This window comes from Lepisma saccharinum, chromosome 1 (assembly GCF_977018435.1).
Source record: "Lepisma saccharinum chromosome 1, izLepSacc3.1, whole genome shotgun sequence".
Lineage (NCBI taxonomy): Eukaryota > Metazoa > Arthropoda > Insecta > Zygentoma > Lepismatidae > Lepisma > Lepisma saccharinum.
Window position 1 is genome coordinate 215,337,049 of NC_139229.1, and position 21,252 is coordinate 215,358,300.

The following is a 21,252-nucleotide window of genomic DNA, read 5'->3' on the forward strand; positions in this document are numbered from 1 at the left end:
CCACTGTTGAGGGATTTCTTCTTTATTCCATATTAAACAAATTAATTTATGAATTTGACATATTAATGAATTTCCACCATATTTAATTAACTCAGCTGGTATTAAATCAATGCCAGGTGCTTTGTTATTCTTTAGCCTTTTAATAGCATCTTTAACTTCAGTCAAGTTAGGTTCTGGAACTAAAGGTTCTGCTGTGTGGACTTCATTTACTTCTGATTTATCTCCTACATGGACATTTAAAAGGTCATTAAAGTAGTTCTTCCATCTATTTAGAATATCGCTTGGGTCAGCTAGAAAATCACCATCTTTATCTTTTATCAAGTTTACTTTAGGTTGCCACCCCTTTCTAAACTCATTTACACCTTTATATAAATCTCTGATATTTTTATTTTTGCTGTTTGTTTCAATTTCGTTAATTTTGCTTTTCAAGTAATATCTTTTTTTACTTCTAAACGTGCGGTTAACTTCTCGCTTTATTCTATTATAATTGTTTAGATTTGTATCATCAGAGTTATTTAACCACCTAAGTCTAGCCTGATTTGTTATTTCTATTAGATTATGACATTCATTATCAAACCATGGCTTACTTTTTCTCGGTTTATGGTATCCTATACTTTCTTTAGCTGCTGATTCTATTGCATTACGTATGTGCTCCCAATTCTTATTTACATCTGTTTCATTTATATTTTCATCATCATTTAAATCCTGCAAAACATCAAATCTATTTGACAGTTTAATTTGGTAATCTTTCTTAATTCTTTCATCAGTAAACTTTCCTGTATCAAATTTTAGAACTTTTAGATTTTGTTGCTTATGATTTATCACTGCGAGTCTTTCTCTTAATTTAGCAATTACTAAATAATGGTCACTGGCACAGTCAGCACTTCTATTTGTACGAACGTCAATTATACTAGTATGCCTTCTCTTATCAATGAGAATATGATCTATCTGATTATGAGTTTTACCATCTGGAGAAGACCAGGTATATTTATGGATATCTTTATGTTTAAAAGTGGTACTTTTCACAATTAAATTCTTTGAGGTTGCAAAAGTAATCAGTCTTATACCATTATCATTACTTAATTCATGAAGACTTTCTTTACCAATCATGGGTTTAAATGTCTCTTCTTTGCCAATCTGTGCATTACAGTCACCTAACAGAATTTTCATATCATACTGAGAAAATTTATCCATTATCCCAGACAGCACACAAATGTTCAGGAGGTATCTAATGGATATACATAATGTATGCATCTGTCCTGGATATTGTAGATATCCTATGGAGATTTGTGCTGCATAGGATGTTTGGCGAGTGTTGCTAATTTCAACTGTGACATGTCCCCTTATGACTCGCCTAACTTTTGTGTTTTATTTTTATGTTTGAAAACAGATTGTCAGTGGAAACATACCTTGCACAAGGAATATGAAAAGGCTATAAGAAGAACTAAAATGGTGAAGGAAAAATCAAGTAATGGAAAATGTGAGGGAAGGAGGACAAGATTGGAACACATGGGAATGTGAGGGATGGTGGAAAAGCAGAAGACTTCTATCCCAAAATAGTCTGAGACAATTAACTGAAGGACGATTAATTAATTATGGAGACAATGAATAAAATACTGTGTCATCCACTTGTAACTTTCTAGAAATGTTCTGTATTAGCTTTCATTGCATGGATTATCTGAGTTTTTCTGTGATTGTGCTGTCAGTGCCCTTCTTCGATATCTTTAACTAACTAACTCTCTAGCCTTCTTAAACCCGAAGGTTCATGGCTGCAGAAATACAGGCCTTTCATCTGTCCCTATCCTGAGCAAGATCCCTACCGATTTCCTCTAGGTCCATCTCAACATTATCCCTCCATCTTCGTCTTGGCCTTCCTACAGGTCTCTTACAATCAGGTTTCCCAACAAGAATCCTATAAACTCCTCTTTCCTCTCACATTCATGCCACATGGCCTGCCTATTACTCCTAAGTACTTGAATTTGGAAACTGGTTCAAACGAGTTGTTATCAATAATTAGATTTTGATTATTACCTAACACTCTGTTTCGACCTGTAAGCATATATTTAGTTTTCTCTTTGTTAACTTCCAAACCAATCTCATTAGCTGCTTTGAAAAATATTTTAGCATTATTCTTAAATGTATTTATATCATCCCCTAATAAGTCTACATCATCTGCATATGCTAACAGTTGAGTCACACCATTTCATTTTAGTTCTCAGTTAGTTTCTTTTACCTTCCTAACAGCATATTCTAAGGCAAAATTAAAGAGCAATGGAGATAATGCATCTCCTTGTTTTAACCCATCATGAATGTAAATTTGTCAGACATATTAATATCGACACAAATTTTACTTTTTGTTTCACTGGTGCATACTTTTATCATATTCAGTGACGTGCACTGAGGAGTAGCTAGTCTAGCAGAGATAGATAAATCAATTTCACGTCTCTAATTATTTTCAAATCACTATATTTATTGTCTTGAAGCCTTAATTCATATGCAACACTTCTTTAAACGCGCTTCTCGTCCCTCAATGTGATCAGCTGGCAAGGCTGGATACCCTAGCTGGCTCTTCCTCCGCCTTAACAATTCCAGGTATAGACAATTGCCCGAAGGGAGAGGGAAGATTTCTGCCTGTACCTCCCTTGCCCCCTGCTCCAATGGTTAAAAGCCCGTGGTTTCAGGTTCTCCAGTCTATCTCCTATAGGACAGCTAGGGGATTGGTTTCCCTTCAATTCCTTTCCAAATCCTCTAAAGAACTCGGGGGAAAATTTTCTGCAGTACTTATGTTCTCTGTATTTACACAACCTTTTAAACATTGTACAATATGGATGTATAATATGGGATGTAGTTTTACTTGTATTATGTGCAGACAAAAATGTTATGGTTTCTTTTCTCTTTTTGTCAAATATGGAATATATAATGATTAAATAACAAATATTTGCTCACACTCTCTTTCGCTCTCATTTTAGTACTGTTTTATTTAGATATACTAATAATCTGGCCTCTAATAAAAATGGGTAAGCTAAACAGTCATAAATACAGATGTATTAATTTGGGCATGAAAACACGTGTTCTAATTGTTGTTGTTGGTTTGGTTTATTTTACTTCACTTTCTGCCGCATTTGGTTATCACGAAAATGAGGATTAGTGATGATATACTGAAATTGATGAAGGGACCTCACAAAGAACAATTCAGGCCAGGATTCGAACCCATGAAGCGGGCATTCTTGTTCCTGTGTGTTGTACTCTGCAGTGAAAAATGAAATAATTTGAAATGAAAAAGGTATCCCAGAACTCAAAAAGCCAAATGAATATCATTAAAGAAAGTAGTATAAATTCTAATATATTGAATTTTTGCCACCTCCCATCGCTTTTTCTAGCTGTATAGATTTAATTGCGATAAGTATCTAATGAGCTTATGGAAGTCACGAGGGACAATCATAAACAGAGAACTCAGCACTCCTGATTTCACAGTGCCCTGCAGATGCACTGGGAGAAAATTATTTGTATTTTTCTCTCTCTTTTTAGCGTTGCTTTTCCATCACTTTACCTAAATTCTGCCATTGACTATGAACGTTGATTAAATTAAACATATGAAAAGTGGTTACAAAGGAAAAGAAACACTCATGCACAGGCCAGGGCTCGAGCCCGGATCCTTCAGTAACGAGATCGTGATATGGGGAAATTAGGGAAATCAAGCAATGCAAATTTTTTTTTGGAAAATCTTTAATCATATAGAGGAAAAGGTCTAAATATGGGGCCCCCTTTTTATGTTGTCATTTTAGGAGGAGAAAAATTAATATATGAAGCACCTGCCTTTAAAACGTATATCTATGAAATATATACTTAAATGTAATAGCATGCTAAAGTATAGAAGGTCTCTATTTTTTTTTAAAAAAAAGCAATTTCCAAAAAAATTGTAAAATGATTTATTTCAAAATTGTGGTCTAAATATGGGCTACTAGTGGCAATATCACAAAAAGCAATTAAAATTTAAAGAAAAACAGTCATTTATCGCTAAAACATTATAAAATTCATATTTATGAATAATCTGTTGTTTTGAAAATCATGTGCAATGGGAAAAATCAAAATTAAGAAAAAATCCAAATATTTGTTGAAATTGTGATCTCATGTCGTAGCCCATATTTAGACCATTGCGCTATTTTTCTTCTTCAATTTATTTTCGCTCTCTGTGGTACATATTTCACAAACAAATCATGGCATTATAAAAGCCCACATTTGTTTTATGTACCACTAACATCATATCGTATACAAAGTAGATGAGAATTCAGAAAACGTTGAGTTAAAACTAAAACATACCTGCAAAAAATTTTCAGAGGTCGCAATTCTATAACAGCGTCCAAGGCCGAAACTAACCACCACTTTCTCTTGCGAATTGGTGCCGCAACCTTTGTCCTTGAAAGATAATCAGTTCCCATAGCCTCTGTCAGGCTGCAGCACCTGGGAGCGCTGATATCCTCAAAACTCATATTTAAACCTTCGCTCGTATTTAGACCTTCCCCTCTACAAATATGGTGCTTCAAAAATCCAATTGAAATTTACATACCACTGAGTAAATACGCAGTTTGCTTTACCGATACCCATGTATCCGAATAGTTAGAGCTTTCCACTCATCTTTGTCGTCGGCCGACCTCCGTGGAGGAGTGCAAGTGGCCGCGGATCGGTACCCGGTGGAGACTCATCGTGGTTCAGATCCCACTTTAAACTGTAGGTCCAGTCCCGATTAGCTTTTATGTACATAAAGTGGACTTAAACACCAAATCAACCAACCACAGGTGAGTGGTTATCACTGCATGCTACGACACCAGGAGTTCCGGGTTCGAACCGCAACCTCGGCATGGGTGTTATTTGTGTTTGTCTCTTCATTAACTGTATTGTATCATCTTTGTGATTAACCAAATGTGTCAGTGACGCTAAGTAGCATAAATCAAATCAAATCATTGATTGATTGTTTGATTTGGTTTGTTTTGCTTCGCTTTTCCTACACTTTTGGCTAATCGTCAAGACGATACGATAAAACTGATGAATGACAAACACAAATAACACCCATGCCTAGGTCAGGGATCAAACCCGGGATCTCTGGCTTAATAGTCAAATCAACATGTTTTGGATTTTCGAAAGTGGGTGGGATTAAAGTGTGCTTCTCTTCAGTAGTCCTTTCTTTGATGTTCTATTTTTAGGAATACTGGGCCCAAAAGGGGGGAGCCAAATCTGTCCCACTGTGTCCACATGATGCTGTGCTCAGGTGACTACATTTCTTATCTTTATGTTTAATTACAAGTAATATAGTGCTTTAGTAAAGAAACTAAACCTTCATGAAAAATTCAATACTAGCATTATCCGAGCTATTTTACATTATTAAGCGTTTCCTAATAAAAAGAATCAACTTACCTGTTGTTACCTCCACAATAAGCAAGACAATTACTGTGAGCCAATTGAACATATCGTGGACTGTTGCTCCAGAGAAAGCTCTTCGAAATTCTTCCCTATCAGCAACTTGGGTCATCGACACTATGGTGTTTGTAACTGATGTGCCCACATTTGCCCCCATGACAATTGGTATTGCAGTTTGGACTGTGAGAACTATAAAAGAAAATAATATTTTATTTGAGATTGGTTGTCAAAGTAATTACTCTAATAACTCATTTTGTTTCTGATTACTTCATTTACTCGACACTGCCTCTAAATATACAGGGTAATCCATTTGAGACAGATCCTATGTGTGGGTTCTGGGGCATACAAAATATGCGAGGCCTATAACAAAAAAAATTCAGAGACTTAGAAAATCAGATCAGATTCCTTAGTTTGAAGTACAGATGTCCTACATAATCACAATATAAAGAATATTACTATTAATGAACTATTTATATATATTTCATATTATTACCTAAGAACAATAAACAGAATATGTTGAAGGTTAAAACTAAGAATTATTGGAGGCTAATAAAAGTTATTTTATTAGTGTTTTTCACTTCCATTGCACCATTCGTGCAACGTTGAGTACATTTAATTACAAAACTGGGTGTATTCAATATGAAACTATTATCTTACGTATCAAAGTTGCAACTTTCAATCATGTTAAATAACATTATGTAATACAATCTTCTATTGTTTACTTTTCATTGAATTTTGATGCTGTTGTGAATTTACATTCCTTCACATAAATTAATATTTTCACTTCATGATTTCAATATACAATCAAACAAATACATAGTGTATATTAACTATTTTTGATTGAAATATTAGAAAATATTTTTTATTTAGTCCTTTTTCTTTTTAGAATATAATATCAGTAATTTTGGTTATTTTTAAGTATCTTAAAATAACCCATGAAGCCAGGAAAAATCAAATTAGTAGGTTAATTGGAAGCGCCCGTCCCTATAAACTTGTCATATACTGCACACAAACAATTATTTTTATCTAGCATGGGGCCTTGGGCAAGTGCCTAAGTTGTCCCTCCCTAGGAATGGCTCTGATTTGAGCACAAAAAGAATCCATTTTATTACCACTTATTGCTTTGTACATACGTAGGAGGGACACTACTTTTCACATTCAAATCATTAACACGTGAACACTTCGTCATTTACACTCAACATGATCAATTGGCAGATGCATCACAGCTCATGCCACATGGACATTGAATATGCAGCACATGAAGTGGAAAATTTTAGCTTGAGGATGTTGGCTCAAACCTTGGAGTTATCTTGGGGACGCTTCTATGGTTTAACATTGTGAAAATGATACAGCTAGGAGGATGCTTTGTGAAAAAAAAATGCTATCTGGAGGGATACAATCACCCTGCCCTCTCACATCGAGCACTGTGCCTGTAGCATTTCTGAAGTAACTTGCACAGTGATCTTCTCCCCCAATGTATAGGGATGTGATGTCACTTGTACTGGTATAAAAAAACTAGTTCTTTGTTAACACTTGAAAGTTTGGGCATACTGCACTATGCTTACAGTTTTGTTTGTTTGTTTTTGTGTGCGTGTGCGTGCGTGCGTGTGCATGCGTGCGTGCGTCACTCATGTTTATCTTCTTGCTGTCATACATACTTTTTTGTTTGTGTATAAACTAACAGTAAACAAAATTGAAAATAATACTTACATTCAGCTGCAACCATGCTTACTACTATAGATGTGGATGTAGAAGAGCTCTGAACTAGAACAGTAGCAAGGACACCGATCATCACTCCTACAACAGGATTCATGAGAAGTTCACTATTCTGGAACACTTCACCTATATTAGAGAAGCATAATAAGTAGAGGGCATGGATATTTAGTTTTTGACAGAAACAAGGAATATGAACACACTATAATGTTCATTTTTCATGTGTTTGAAAGGTGTGAGGTGCATCCTACAATGCATTGTTGTTAAATGAACTGCAAAATGCGAAATAAATTCTTAAACACCATATCTACAGTTTATTTACAAATGCAACACTTTCTCAAGTCTGAATAATCCTGAGAGTTGTGCAAGTCATGGAAAATTGATTAATTCTGATGAAAATATTTGACAAACAAAAACCCAAGTAACCACAGCAGTTGGCTCAATTGCAGTTTTTACATGAGAAAGATTGGGTTTATATTGGTTGGTAAATTGAAGTTGGTCTTACGTAAGGCCAACTGTTCTTGCCAACGTTTGCCCAATCATGGAAAAGTGAGTCAAAATCAGTTTTAAAAACTACTTTCTCGTGTTAAGAACTTTCAAATGCTGTAAATTCTAAAGTGTAAAATAAGAGACATGTAACAATGTTCCTTTCGAATATTTCAGTCACAGCACATACTGGAAATATAATATATTATTAATGAAGGTAGAAGCTAGTCACACTTGTAGTCAGTCACCAGTCCTTTGTCAGCCACCATCGATGAAATATATGTTGGGAATTGCTTATTGTTAGTCTGTTTAGCTGTAGCAGAACAAGAACATTCTTACGGATATTCTTATGAAGGCGATTAAACAATGTTATGTGCAGACTAAATTGCATGAAAGGTGGAAAGCTTAGTAAACTCTAAACAGTTTTTTTGCTGCCACTTGAAGGTACCTTGAAAACAATGATACCATATAAATGAGAAAGTGCTGTGCATTTTTTTTAATTTACACCAATAATTTATATATATATTCATACACACACACACACACTTACTTATTCCGATCCTCTTCTACCGATTGGTGTCGAGGTGTTTTGTAGAGAGCTCGCCATCTGTCACGATCTTCTGCCAACTTCCTTCTTTCACTCCACGAGATGTTCTTCCTGCTCAGCATATCCTTCATTCCCTCATTCCATGTCCTACGTGGTCTTCCTTTCGGTCTCTTTACATCCAATCCTCCCATTCTTGCATCCCATACCTGTTTAGGTATTCGATGTTCAGGCATTCTGCTGAGGTGTCCAAACCATCCGTGTTGTGCTTGCTCAACATCCTGATATATTGGTTTTGTGTTTAATGTTATTCTGATTGTTTGATTTCTGATTTTGTCCCTTCTGGTCTTTCCCACTGTTCTCCTCAAATATTTCATTTCTACTGTTTGTAAGTTTTGTTTTTCTTTTTCATTAATTATCCAGGATTCACTTCCATATATCAATTTTGGTACATAAGTTGATTTGTACACAATCATTTTTGTTTTTTGGCTTATTTCCTTTTTCCCTAAAAATACTTTGTTTATGTCATAATATAATCTGTTTGTATTCTTTATTCGAGTGTTTAATTCTTCATCTATTTTTCCATTACTATTGATTGTAACACCTACATACTTAAAACTTTGTATTTGTTTTAGCTCTGAATCTTCAAGGCTTATTATGCAGGGTTTTTCTATTCTCCCTATCCTTAACACAGTTGTTTTATCTTTGTTTATTTTCATATATTTCTTTAACATATTACCATTTATTTTTTCTAAATTTCTTTGTAGGTTTGCTTGTAAATTTGCAAACAATACAATTTCATCTGCATATAAAAGTTCAGATACAGTTACAGTTTTCAGTTTCCAATTTCCTACTTTGAATTTTCTCATCTTTGGTTTTATTTCTTTCAGAACATCATCCATCAGAATGATAAACAAGTATGGGGATAAAATATCACCTTGTCGTACTCCTGTTGATGTTATGAATTCCTCCGATCTGTTAATGCCAGTTCTGATATAGCATCTATTTGTTTTGTAGAAACTTTGTATTGCTTCTACTAATTGTTTACATTGTTTTTCTTTAGGGTTTTCCATAGCTCTTTCCATGGCACCCTATCGAAAGCCTTTTCCAAATCTATAAAGCATAGGTATAATTCTCTATTGTATTCTATAACTTTCTCTATTATTTGCCTTATTTTAAATATGTGATCTTGGACACCTCTACCTGGTCTGAATCCACTTTGTGTCTCCTCTAATTTATCCTCTATTTCTTGTCTTAGTCTAGTTTCCAAAATTCTTGAATAGACTTTGCCAGGCACACTGAGTAGTGAAATACCTCTGTGATTTCCGCATTCCCTGTTATCTCCTTTCTTATATATTGTTATTAGTATTGATATTTCCCAATCCTTCACTGTCTTCTTTTCCTTCCATGCCACATTTATTATTCTGAGCAACAGATCTCCTTCCTTTCCCATATACTTGATCATTTCTGGTGCAATGCCATCATGACCAGCTGCCTTTCCTAGTTTCATTCTACTAATAGCTTTCTTTAACTCTTCCCATGTAATTACTTCTTGTTCTATACCGCGTTTGGTAGAACCTGTCCCGCTTCCCGCGCTAGTTGCTCCCTGCCTTTTCTCGGTGCTGGGGAAAGTCAAAGCCAGGCAGCCAATTAAAATACGCAACGTCGCAACAGCGTCTACGTAAGCGCCTCTCTTCTGGCTTTCATTCGCTCCTCGCTGCCCAGCAGACGAATTTTTCCTCTTTTCTCATTGGCACCGTAACTGTTGAGCGCTCCCTAGCGCGGGAAGAGGGACAGGTTCTACCAAACGCGGTATATATCTGGTTCTTCAGACCTTCTCTCCTCCTCTTCATTTGGTACGTTTCTTTAGTTTTCACTTAATAATTTTTGGAAGTAGTTTTTCCATCTTTTCATTAAATATATATATATATATATATATCAGAACACAAACCTATCTATACTTTAGTTTTCAGTACGTTGGCACAATGTAAAAATCATAAGTTGACCCAATGTAAAATCCACACATTGGAACCAGTCAAAATTACCCTTGCCCAAAGGTATGTTCTTACATTTGGCCAACCATTTCAGTACAAATGGACCAGTCACTTTTGGTTACTTGGGAATGGACTCCTTTACACAGGAATAAACTTAATACTCTGATAACTACATAAATGCACTAATAGAAGGTAAAATTTTATTTTGTGTTGTAAGTAGTTTTAAAATCAAATTTTCAGTTATATTCACCATTTTAACATCAAAATGCAGTATGATCCTGAAATGTACCCATTTTTGTACCGAAATATTGATGTTTTATTCATCATAAATATGTGGCTCTAATAAAGATAGATCTATATTGTATATTCTAAAATACATAATTTTGGAAGTATATTATTGCACTTCTGAAATTATCTATTGTTGGAGCACTAATAGGGGAAATTATTTTTTAAGTAATAAAAAATACTATTAGACACCTAAAAAAAAGTAAAGTGTTCCCGTGTGCTTTGCACCATGCCATGAAGGCATGTAGGGAGTATGGAGTGTATATTGTACATAAGCTTCATTATGGCCATTAATATTTACAAAATGCTGAAATATAGGCTACTTATAGTAAAAAACAAAACCACAGAATTATTTCTTATAAAAACTGACGCTTCAATTGAATTCAAACAGTAATGATTAAGAATTTATATAAGCTAAAACGAAGTGAAGTTTGGATCAGCCACTTTCTTTGATTTGAATAACACCACTCTAAAACTCAACATTGTATGACAATACTGGATGGATGCAAAATATTTATATCTGATCTTGATATAGTCCCTCTGAAATTATGAATGGAACATACTTCCTGCTGACCTTGCAAATTTCTCAGGAAGTTCCATTCAGAAGAGTCCAAGAATCCATGCGTTCACATTGTGGTAACATTTAATTTCAATACAGTTACAATTTCAGTACAGTTATGCACCAATTGTGCATTTATTTCAATATCACCCGAATGGGTACTACTACTAAAAAATAAACCTGGGTGTACCAAGAGTATGAATTTATCGCCATGTTGCAAGTGGAAGCGTTTTTTTATGTTGATTTTTAAGCTGGACACGATATTTGAAAAATATGAAAAATAATTTTCGGAATCCCATTTATTCCTTATGGGGAATCAACTTCAATATCAAATTAAGGCTAATCAAATGGGAGTTTCAACTTTTCTGCTTGACAGATATCATTTTCTGTTCCATCGGAAGTTTGATATTCCCAAGATAACAAATCAAAAAAGACTTCCATAAGCTCAATGCATTTCTTCTTGCCTCCTGGCAGTGTTGTCATACCTGGTGCACATAAAAGAGCTAAATTTCACCTTAAATGGAATTAAAACTGACTTTCAAGGAGCTGCATTTACGAAGTGCTTCCTAGAGTAATGTTAGTTGTCAAAGGGGGTGGGGCGCTTCTATTACCGTTAACTCTAAATTGATGACAATTTATTCTTAGTTTTCACCATCTAGATCCGGCTTCATCACCCATCTCATGGTCGCATGAAATCGAAAATAAAGGATTCCCTGATAACAATATTATGCCAATTTCACAACACACTGCTATAAAAAAAAGGAGCTGGAGGCTATAAGAGGGGGCGGGGCGATGCAGCCAATATAACTATCACGTGACATGCAAAATGTATAATCATGGCAAAAGTTTGTCTATGTGGGCAGGAACCAGTGTTGGTATCATAGTGGGGCACGGGGGTGGGCGCCCCATTCACAGCCAAACGAGTGCACGAAAGAGTCAGATCTGGCTCCAAGAGAGCTAAGTTGGCAACACTGACTGAGGGAAAAGCCGGGTGGAGACTGTCCCGCATGCCCTTAAAGAAAAATGTAGAACTCTTGACAAACGTGCTTATGTAAGATGACAACATACAACAATTGAAGGACAAAACAGGTGTTGTTTTCTCGGACATATGTTTTTTCCTCTAATCTCAATAATGCGATTCCTATTGATTTATCTCACCTGTAGCACGGCCACCCAAGAGGCGAAAGGCTGTTGAGAGCAAGTCCAATGAACAGATGAAGAAGTAAAGCAATGCCAGCAGGAAGATTATCTTCATGATTATCATGAAAACTCTTCTGGCTTTCTCCTTGGATGTCATCTCTGAAAAGATTGCACGAATGATTAAAACATTTTCAAGAGTAAATGACACCTTTTAAAGATATTGATTAATTTGGTGTATTTTACTTCGCTTTTCTGGCATTTTTGACTAATCGCGAAGATGAGGATGAGTGACGACATGATGAAATTGATGAAGGAACACTCGCAAAGAACACCCATACCAAGGCTGGGATTCGAACCCAGCCCTCCCACCCTCCTGGCATTTTAACTCACTGCGCTATCCACTCCGCCATGGAGGATGGCCATTTAAAGATATGTTAATGTATTGCAGTGCCAATGACCAAACCAACATCTCGGCTTAATAAATATACAGGGTGTTTCTAAAGTTAGTTTCCAACGCGTAGGAGGTGATTCTACAAGTGAAAATAAACACAGAAGTTCATGTGACGAAATGCCGAAAACGGCACCATTCGATTTATTGAAGTGGGAAAAAGTGTGAAAATTATGTTGTCAAGGAAATAGTGGCACAACGGCCAACCATATGACCGCGGCGAAGGACGTTCCACAAAGAAATGCGGCATGTTCTATTAAAAAAAGCACATGGCAGATGTGTGAAGTTGATGCGCAAGGGATTCCCCAAAGGAAGCGAATGGGTCTGTTGAAATCATAGGGGGTAGGGAAGGGTTTTATGGAGTGATTAGCATGGGCGACCCGGGCGATGTTGTGTTGTCGATATTTGTACGTTTGTACGTACCCACTTGCAGAAAGGCCGAAGCGTGACCTTGACTTTGGCGTTTCCCGCTAGGGGCGCTAACACAGTAGTTTTCTTCCGGCAGGAAACCACCAGTTTCTGCCATTCGTGCTTCACGTACTGCGATATCAGCATCACTTCGCATCAGGTTACCATCACACGTTTGCGGTTGAATACGTACGAGTGGAAGAATGTGAACCTGCCGAATTGGGCAAACGTCGCACTAGGCACTGCTAGGTGTTATCGATAGGCACGGCCCATCGTGTACAGTGCACTAGTGTTCGTCGACTACGGGTCGGCAGATGTCCAGCAATAGGGATGGCTGCGTACACCGTAGAGGAGCTGGCAGACATGCATCTCATTTATGGCGAGACAGGAAGTAATAGCCAATCAGCACGGCGTTTGTATGGGGAACGTTTTTCAAATAGGAGGCTGCCGTCGCATACCTTCTTTCAAAGAGTGCATACTCGACTTCGGGAAACAGGATCAGTGCTACCAGCCCGTCGAGAAATCTGAAGGCCACGAAGTGTGCGCACAGATCAGTTTGTGGATGCGGTGTTAAATGATGTCAGGGATCGTCCTGAACCAGTACGCTATACCTCCCATGTTAATGTGTGGCGCGTCCTGTCCGAAGTGGGAATGTACCCTTTCAAACTCCAAAACGTACAAGACCTTTTACCTCAGGACTTCGGCCCACGTGTGGAGTTTTGCCAATGGTTTTTGCATCAGATGGAAACTATCCCGAATTTTGCGAACAGGGTGTTGTGGACCGATGAAGCAACGTTCACCAAAACGGGCGTGTTCAATAGTAAAACATTCGCATTTGGGATTTTGAAAATCCACATGCAATTCTCGTGGCACACCATCAACACAGGTTTGCGGTTAATGTGTGGTGTGGGATAATGCATGACCATTTGATTGGGCCGTACGTTTTCCCTGTTCGCCAGTTCGGTGGCACACATCATGCTTTTCTTTGTGATGTTTTGCCTGAACTGTCGGAGGACGTGCCCTTGGCACTGAGACAATGACTATGGTTCCAACACGATGGTGCACCACCGCATTTAGACCAAAATGTGCGTCACTTTCTCAATGGCTTGTTCCACAATTGGTGTATTGGTAGAGGTGGGCCTGTGCCGTGGCCAGCAAGATCGCCAGACATCACTCCCCTGGACTTCTTTCTATGGGGAGAGATGAAACGGCTCGTATGCGAAACACCTGTCATGTCAGCCGAGGATATCGTTGCACGCATTAATGTCACCGCAGCGACGATAGCAGCAGACGCCGCGGGGTTGTTTGGTCGCACTAGACAATCGTTGATTCGGCGTTGTCATCTCTGTGTGGAAGTTAATGGCAGACAGTTTGAACATCGTCTGTGATGTGGTTCCCTCGACACCTCCAAACTGCACACAGTGAACATGTCGACACATATGCAATCTAGCGCACCACCACCTCCATCTTTGTTTTTCTACGTAATGGTGATGTCCACTACGGATCTTCGCTTTCTTCTTGGTTGTCAGTCTACACATCACTTTCCGTGGATAACACATCTCGCAAAACCCTTCCCTACCCCCACGACTTCAACAGACCCATTCGGTTCCTTTGGGGAATCCCTTGCGCATCAACTTCACACGTCTGCCATGTGCTTTTTTTGAATAGAGTATGCCGCATTTCTTTGTGGAACGTCCTTCGCTGCGGTCATATGGTTGGCAGTTGTGCCACTATTTCCTTGTCAACATAATTTTCCCACTTCAATAAATCCAATTGGGTGCCGTTTTCGGTTTTTCGTCACATTAACTTCTGTGTTTATTTTCACTTGTAGAATCATCTCCTACGCGTTGGAAACTAACTTTAGAATCACCCTGTATATGTACTCATAAAAGAGCATATTACAAAACAAATATATTGAAAATGGCTTTTATCCTAAGTGAGTAATACAATAGGCAGTTTTTACACTAAATCAACTAAGTCAGAATGATTTTCAGTGTTACTTATATTATTACTATAGTCCTTATACGTGTATAGGCATCACAGAATGAAATTTATAGGAACGAAAGGAAATATAAAAATGCACAATATATATTATTCTCAGAAATATGAACATTACAGTGCAAAATTTGAGGTCTAAGACATTGCTTGAGCTTGAAATGAAAATTTCCATTTTTTGATATAATGCCAATTTTTACAATACTCCAAAACAAGCCCAACATACATTTCTTCTGCTACCGGAACGAAATGTGTAATTAGTTTTTATTCGGCCTGCACACTGAAATGTGTAATTTTCTCCAGAGTTGACAATCCTGGTCCTCAAAGCCCATGGGTCACAGAGCTCCTTTTTACATTTACTTTCTTTCGTTCCTCACCATGGAGTCTGGTTGAAAATTTCTATGATTTCACGTGGAATGACACAAATACAGTGACAGGGCTAGACACGTACAAGGTGTCTGATAAGCCATTAACTATTTTTAAGTTGGTAATACATAATGTAGAAACCATTGTATAATGCCTAATGGTAACTATCACAGGCAGTGGCGGCAAGGAGGCAGTTGTCCGCCCCCCCTACTTTTTGCAACTTTTGCTCCCGCACTATGCTAAACCTTATCTACTAAGGGAAAGGAAACTGTGCTTGCCACCAGTTTTGGCACCTTGCCCAGCTAGTTTTGGAGCCCAATTGCCGCGACTGATCACAGGGAATGAAAACTAATTCTCAACGCTTAGCACAGAAGAGCGAGCAAGAATTGCTTCAAGGTACGAGGTATGGAAATTGTTGGGAGGATTTTTTTCTATCCGATCATAATTTCTGCAAATTCCATGTAGTGGCCGCAGTCCTCGGGAAAGATTTGCTGGATGTAATGAGGTTTCCATGAACGGAAATTGAATTATTTTCTCAAAACAGTCTCAATGATATAGCATGTTAACCCGCTCTCTGCTTGCCTGATGGATGGACTTTTTAGGTCTTCTTTCAAACATTTCCCGCACGTGTGCAACATTCTCTTCCGATCGTGACGTTGCTGGCCACCGACCAGTACTTCGCGCATCCAACACAGAACCTGTTCTCATCAATTTACTGAGACATTTTTGGATGATATTGGTATTCAGCGTTGCATTTCGACCATTCTCAGCTCTCCACCAACGCTGGACTTGAACTATCGATTTCTATACCTCGTACCTTGCAGCAATTCTTGCTCGCTCTTCTGTGCTAAGCATTGAGAATTAGTTTTCATTCCCTGTGATCAGTCGCGGCAATTGGGCTAAGCGTTGGTGGCATGTTCAGTTACCTGTAACATGAATGGTACAGAATTAGCTTTCATTCCCTGTGATAGTAACCATTATACAATGATTTTTACGTTATGTATTACCAACTTAAAAATATGTATTGACTTATCCGACACCCTGTACATCTCCAGTTATGTTTATTGCTGGACAAAAATCTCGTGATAGAGAAGTCTGCGAACCCAGCTGGAAATTTTTCCAATTTGTTCCGATAGCCAATATGAGTTTTTAGACACTATCGGAACAGATTGGTCAATCGGAACCGATTTGCCAATTGGAACAGATTGCTCAATTGTAATGAATTGATCTCTATTTGAAAGCATTTTATTGTTCAATATACTGCTTAAGCAAAATTCTTACCTATACAACTGTAAATGCAATGGAGAAATCATATTAAACTAAAATAAATGTAAAGCATGTGGAATTTGTAACTTTGAAAATCTTTCACATACATTTTTTTTTTCAAATATACGAACATGTTTTTAACTCTGCATCTTCATTCTGTTTAGCACACTTATAGAAAATCGAAAAATATGCTACTTCAGTCATAATTGACATGTTGTTCTTCCTTCATACATGCAAAACAGCAACAAATTAGAACAAAAAATCTGGCCCACAACACTTGAAGAAGAAAAAAAGGTAAAGTGTTCCCCTGTGCTTAGCACCACGCCATGAAGGCGTATAAGGGGTGTGGGGGTAACGCCCCACACTTTCTTGATCCGGTCGTGAGTGGGGGTGATGTGATCAGCATCACGCCCCTGGCCGCCTTTACCCCCCAGGGTTTCCCCCAGGTACCCATGTTATTCGACGCTGGGTGGGCGCCGGGGCCGCTTCCATCGTTAGAAAAGTTCCCGGATTTGAATCGGCCGGGGATCGAACCCGGGACCTTTAGCAGAAGTGATAAACAAAACACTGTCGAAATCTACTTAGTTGATCAAAAGATTGCTCATTTCTCCAATTGCATTACATACACACAAGAATAACCATGGAAATCCCATATTGCAAAAAGAAGAACTAATGTGAACATTTATTCCAACTACTAGCTGCTTTAAGGTTGAGTTAGTTCTTAAGAAAAAGTTATTTTTACTTTTCATTAAGACAGATCTGACTTCAGTAGTATGGATTAGAATTCAGAAGAAATTCAGTTCAAGTGTGCTGTTTTTCCAATGAACTTCTATATCACAGGAAATGTGGTGTCGAAAATTAAACTACCTATGCTTTGAGTAAATAAATTAATTTATAACATATTGATTCTACAATATATACAAACGTACAGAATTCACCAATTGGAAATTGTCTTGATTTTCCAATTGAAACCAATATAATCCGATACGATACAATACAATACATTAGGATTCCGATAGAATCAGATTCATTCCAATTGAAGTTTCAATTCGAACCAATAGAAAAAAATGTCAGCTGGGAATGGCAACACTTTCATAAAAATAACAACAGTGGCGCAACGTAGATAGGGTTTTATTTTTCGGAAAGTGATCACGGAGAAAAAACATTTAGGGACAAGTTGAGATTGACAGTAAGCAAGCATAATATCACAGACAGGGTAAAGCCCCTATCACACGGAACTGGATTTCTAGTTGGAATGCCCTAGTTGGCGATGAACTGACTTTCTGGCTAGTAATCATGGCCGCCTGGCTGACTGGTTTTGAGGAATAGGACATGTTCTAATTGCTACTAACTTCTTCGACTAGATTCTGTGGAACAGCCAATCAGAGCAAAGTTTGACCATGTGAAGATATTCTGTGAGTTTGTAAAGTAGCCTTTTTTTGTCTGTGGCTTCCGAGTGCATACAACACGAAAGGCATGTTTACAATTGAAAAAGCTAAAATATTCTTCCATACGTGTATAGTAAACGTTGTAAAGTATGTATTTTATCAGCGCAATTCTTCTCTACCTAAAACCATATAATACGAAGCGATATTCCTCTCGGTTGAATAGTTATCGTATTTTAAAAGTGTCCGCCATTATGGGAACGAAAGACTATCGACAAGTACGTTGTAACAAGTACCGTGTGAGGCGAAAACTAGCAAATGGGTAGCCAGTCCAGCGTCAACTAGAGCATTCTAATTAGAAATACAGTTCCGTGTGATAGGGGCTTTAGTCTGTAACTTTGTATCAACATCATAGATATATTTTCATGACGTGATCGAACAGGGAAAGCCATTTACAAAGTTAGCATTTATTTTCACGTGGTGACCCCCCAAAGGAAGTATCTAGGGATCACTTCATCGTTTGAACATCTTCAATGTGAACAAGGGTCAAGAAACCCCTTGTATGTTTTCCTTTTCCCCTTACCTATGCCAGTGTAAATTTCTCCGTCGCTTTGAATGGTGCCCTAGGATTCAGCCTTCCAGTCTACTCCTCGCTACGAGCCTGTTAGTAATATATATAGTCAGGCTGCTACACTTTGCTATATCTCGAACAAAAGGAGGACGACATTGACCAAATATCAACCCATAGACATTCTGAAAACCTGTCATGAAATTATTTCACATACTATTAATTTTTACTACCAAAACCAGTGGCGTGCCCAGGAGGTGGTTGGTGGGGGTTATAATCCCCCTTTGGCCCAGTATTCCTAAAAAAAGGAACGTCAAAGGAAAATATGTCAAAATGAGAGCAGACTACCAGAAAAACTGTACTCTTCGCAACATGTTAATTGACCGCCTCAAAAAAATTCTAAGTCCTGAATTCGTAAACTTAGCAACATTGCACTTCAGTGCCAGCTGAGAGTATCCAACTTTGAGTCGGTCTTTCAACTAGATCAAAAACGCTGTGGTGAAAGGTTTTCAATTTCGCACATTCCATGAATTTATAAACTATAAATCGCTAATATAATACACAATCAAACAGAAAGAGTAAATAGAAATAAGAATAAGAATCTTGAGGAATTATAACAATTTTGCGTGCTCGAATTGAAATCATACGTTTGAAACACTGAACAGGGGTTTTCTCCACCTGGAGAAAATCGCCACAAAGTTTGAGTAAAAAGAGGTAAATTTCTGAGGAGTTTATGCGACATTTTATTTACAATACCCTGTACAATATCGAATAGTTCTCAAAAAATCATTTGTTTCACGACTTGTGGAGAAAACGTGCTGGAACACAGGAAGGTAGATTTTTATCATAAACACCAACGTGTTTTTAAGGGGATGTTGTCAGTATGTTAATGTAGAGCAGTTGGTTAGAGGCTGGTAATCTTATTTTTCAACACGCTTGAAATGTCGCGGGTTCAAATCCCACCCTCTCCTTTTTTTGTTAGCTGAACAGAGACAGTTGATATTTCAACACTAAAAATATCCGATGCACACTTAGAAGGATGTCTCTTCTGCACATTTTTTCCCCAAAAGGTTGCTTCAGTTGCTTGACAGGATTTAAGGTTAAAACTTTTTGTATTTTAGCTATAGGCTGAGTTAACACACCTTATGACTAATTTACATACCATATATATGCATTCAGGATGCTGTAGGTAACGTTATTTAATCCTGGGTTCGAATTCTGTGTTTTTTGTAAGTGTTCCTTCATAAATTTCATCATACCATCTCCCATTCTCATCTTCGCGATTAACCAAAATTGTCACAAAGGCGAAGTAAATTAAACCAAATCATCAATCAAGTAATGGAATTTAAGATAAGTATTGTGTATGGTCTTTACTGCACACCTAAAACATTAATTATTTCGAAATACTAACACACAAATAGACACAATTATAGTATTATAGTAGGAAATAATCCACTACATTGATGCAGTGAATTTTTGTAACGAACGAGAGAGTTTAATGTGTTCAATTCGCTAAGATTGGTTGTTATGTCTGTTTCTTTAGTAATGACTGCTCTTATTCCCCTCACTTCCATCTTCCAATGCATCTAAAACGAATAATAAATCCCCAATTGAAGTAAGTAAATAGCTATTGCAACCGAGGCCGATGCGATAAAAATCTACTAATAACTATTTATATATTACGTAACATCTACAAAATGCAATACTTGAGAATGATCATTAATTTGACACTGCTTTATATCCAAAATATTTGTGTTATTTCAACAGAAAGTATATCTAATGAACTTTCCACCAAATTCGCAATATTCAAAACAACCACCCTCAGACTTTCCTATACGTTACTTGATTCTGCCATTCCACGTGGCACTTGATTGCGTAATATCATTGAAATAGTTTCCGGAAATGCTAAACGCTTCATCATTACTTCCACCTCGTGAAATACACAGCTAGATCATCCAAGAAGAGTATATATATTTTACGTACGATGCCATACTCCTTTGGAAAATAAAATTCTGCAGCATGAGCAATCGAAGTTACGACCACGCCTACCTGGAACAAGCATGTTATCAGTCATCACTTCAATCCCTGAAGATAAAAGAGCTCTCGAAACCTCGGAAGCCTATCCGGAAATAACCTGGTTGATATCCCGGTAAATCCTCTTCATCAAAGTTCGCATAAGTTTAAGCAACATCTGAACTAAAATACACTCCACAATACCGGTCATTTCTGTAGAGAGCAACTTATCCACAATCTGTGGCAAGTAAATGTTTGGAATGTTTGGTTGTTATTCCGTGTTAGGAAACTTTTCGTCAATTTCCTTGTAGAACAGTTGGTTATACGCATAAATGTTTTTTTTTTAATCTAAAATGAAAGATCACAGGTTCAAATCTCAGCCGCTCCATTTCTTTTCTGTAGAAGTGAACACAGAAGTACGATATTTACTGAATACAAGAACTTTGAAATAATTTAACCTTGATTATAACAGATTACTCTGCGAAAAACAAATCGAAAGATTACAACTCTAGAGTTTCAAGAGTAATCCTTACGAATACTTTCATTCGACTTGATATGCATATTTCTATAATAACATGAGGTTGCATATAAAGCATTGTGTCCCCAAAACTGTTTATCGTTCAATTTCCAACATGAACATTGAAACATGAATGTTTTGGTGATGTTG

At 37.3% G+C, this 21,252-nt stretch overlaps 1 protein-coding gene across 1 annotated transcript in view; it reads right to left on the reverse strand.

Moving 5' to 3' along the window:
- The window catches only part of LOC145991634 (sodium-dependent phosphate transport protein 2B-like), a 55,781-nt gene that overhangs the window by 17,582 nt on the left and 16,947 nt on the right, over window positions 1-21,252 (reverse strand). Inside the window, exons 3-5 of the mRNA XM_083127699.1 lie at window positions 12,155-12,295; window positions 7,126-7,257; window positions 5,413-5,604 (exon numbers count right to left, since the gene is read on the reverse strand). Coding sequence (XP_082983825.1) covers window positions 5,413-5,604; window positions 7,126-7,257; window positions 12,155-12,295 — 465 coding nt within the window. The remainder of the gene's footprint in view (window positions 1-5,412; window positions 5,605-7,125; window positions 7,258-12,154; window positions 12,296-21,252) is intronic.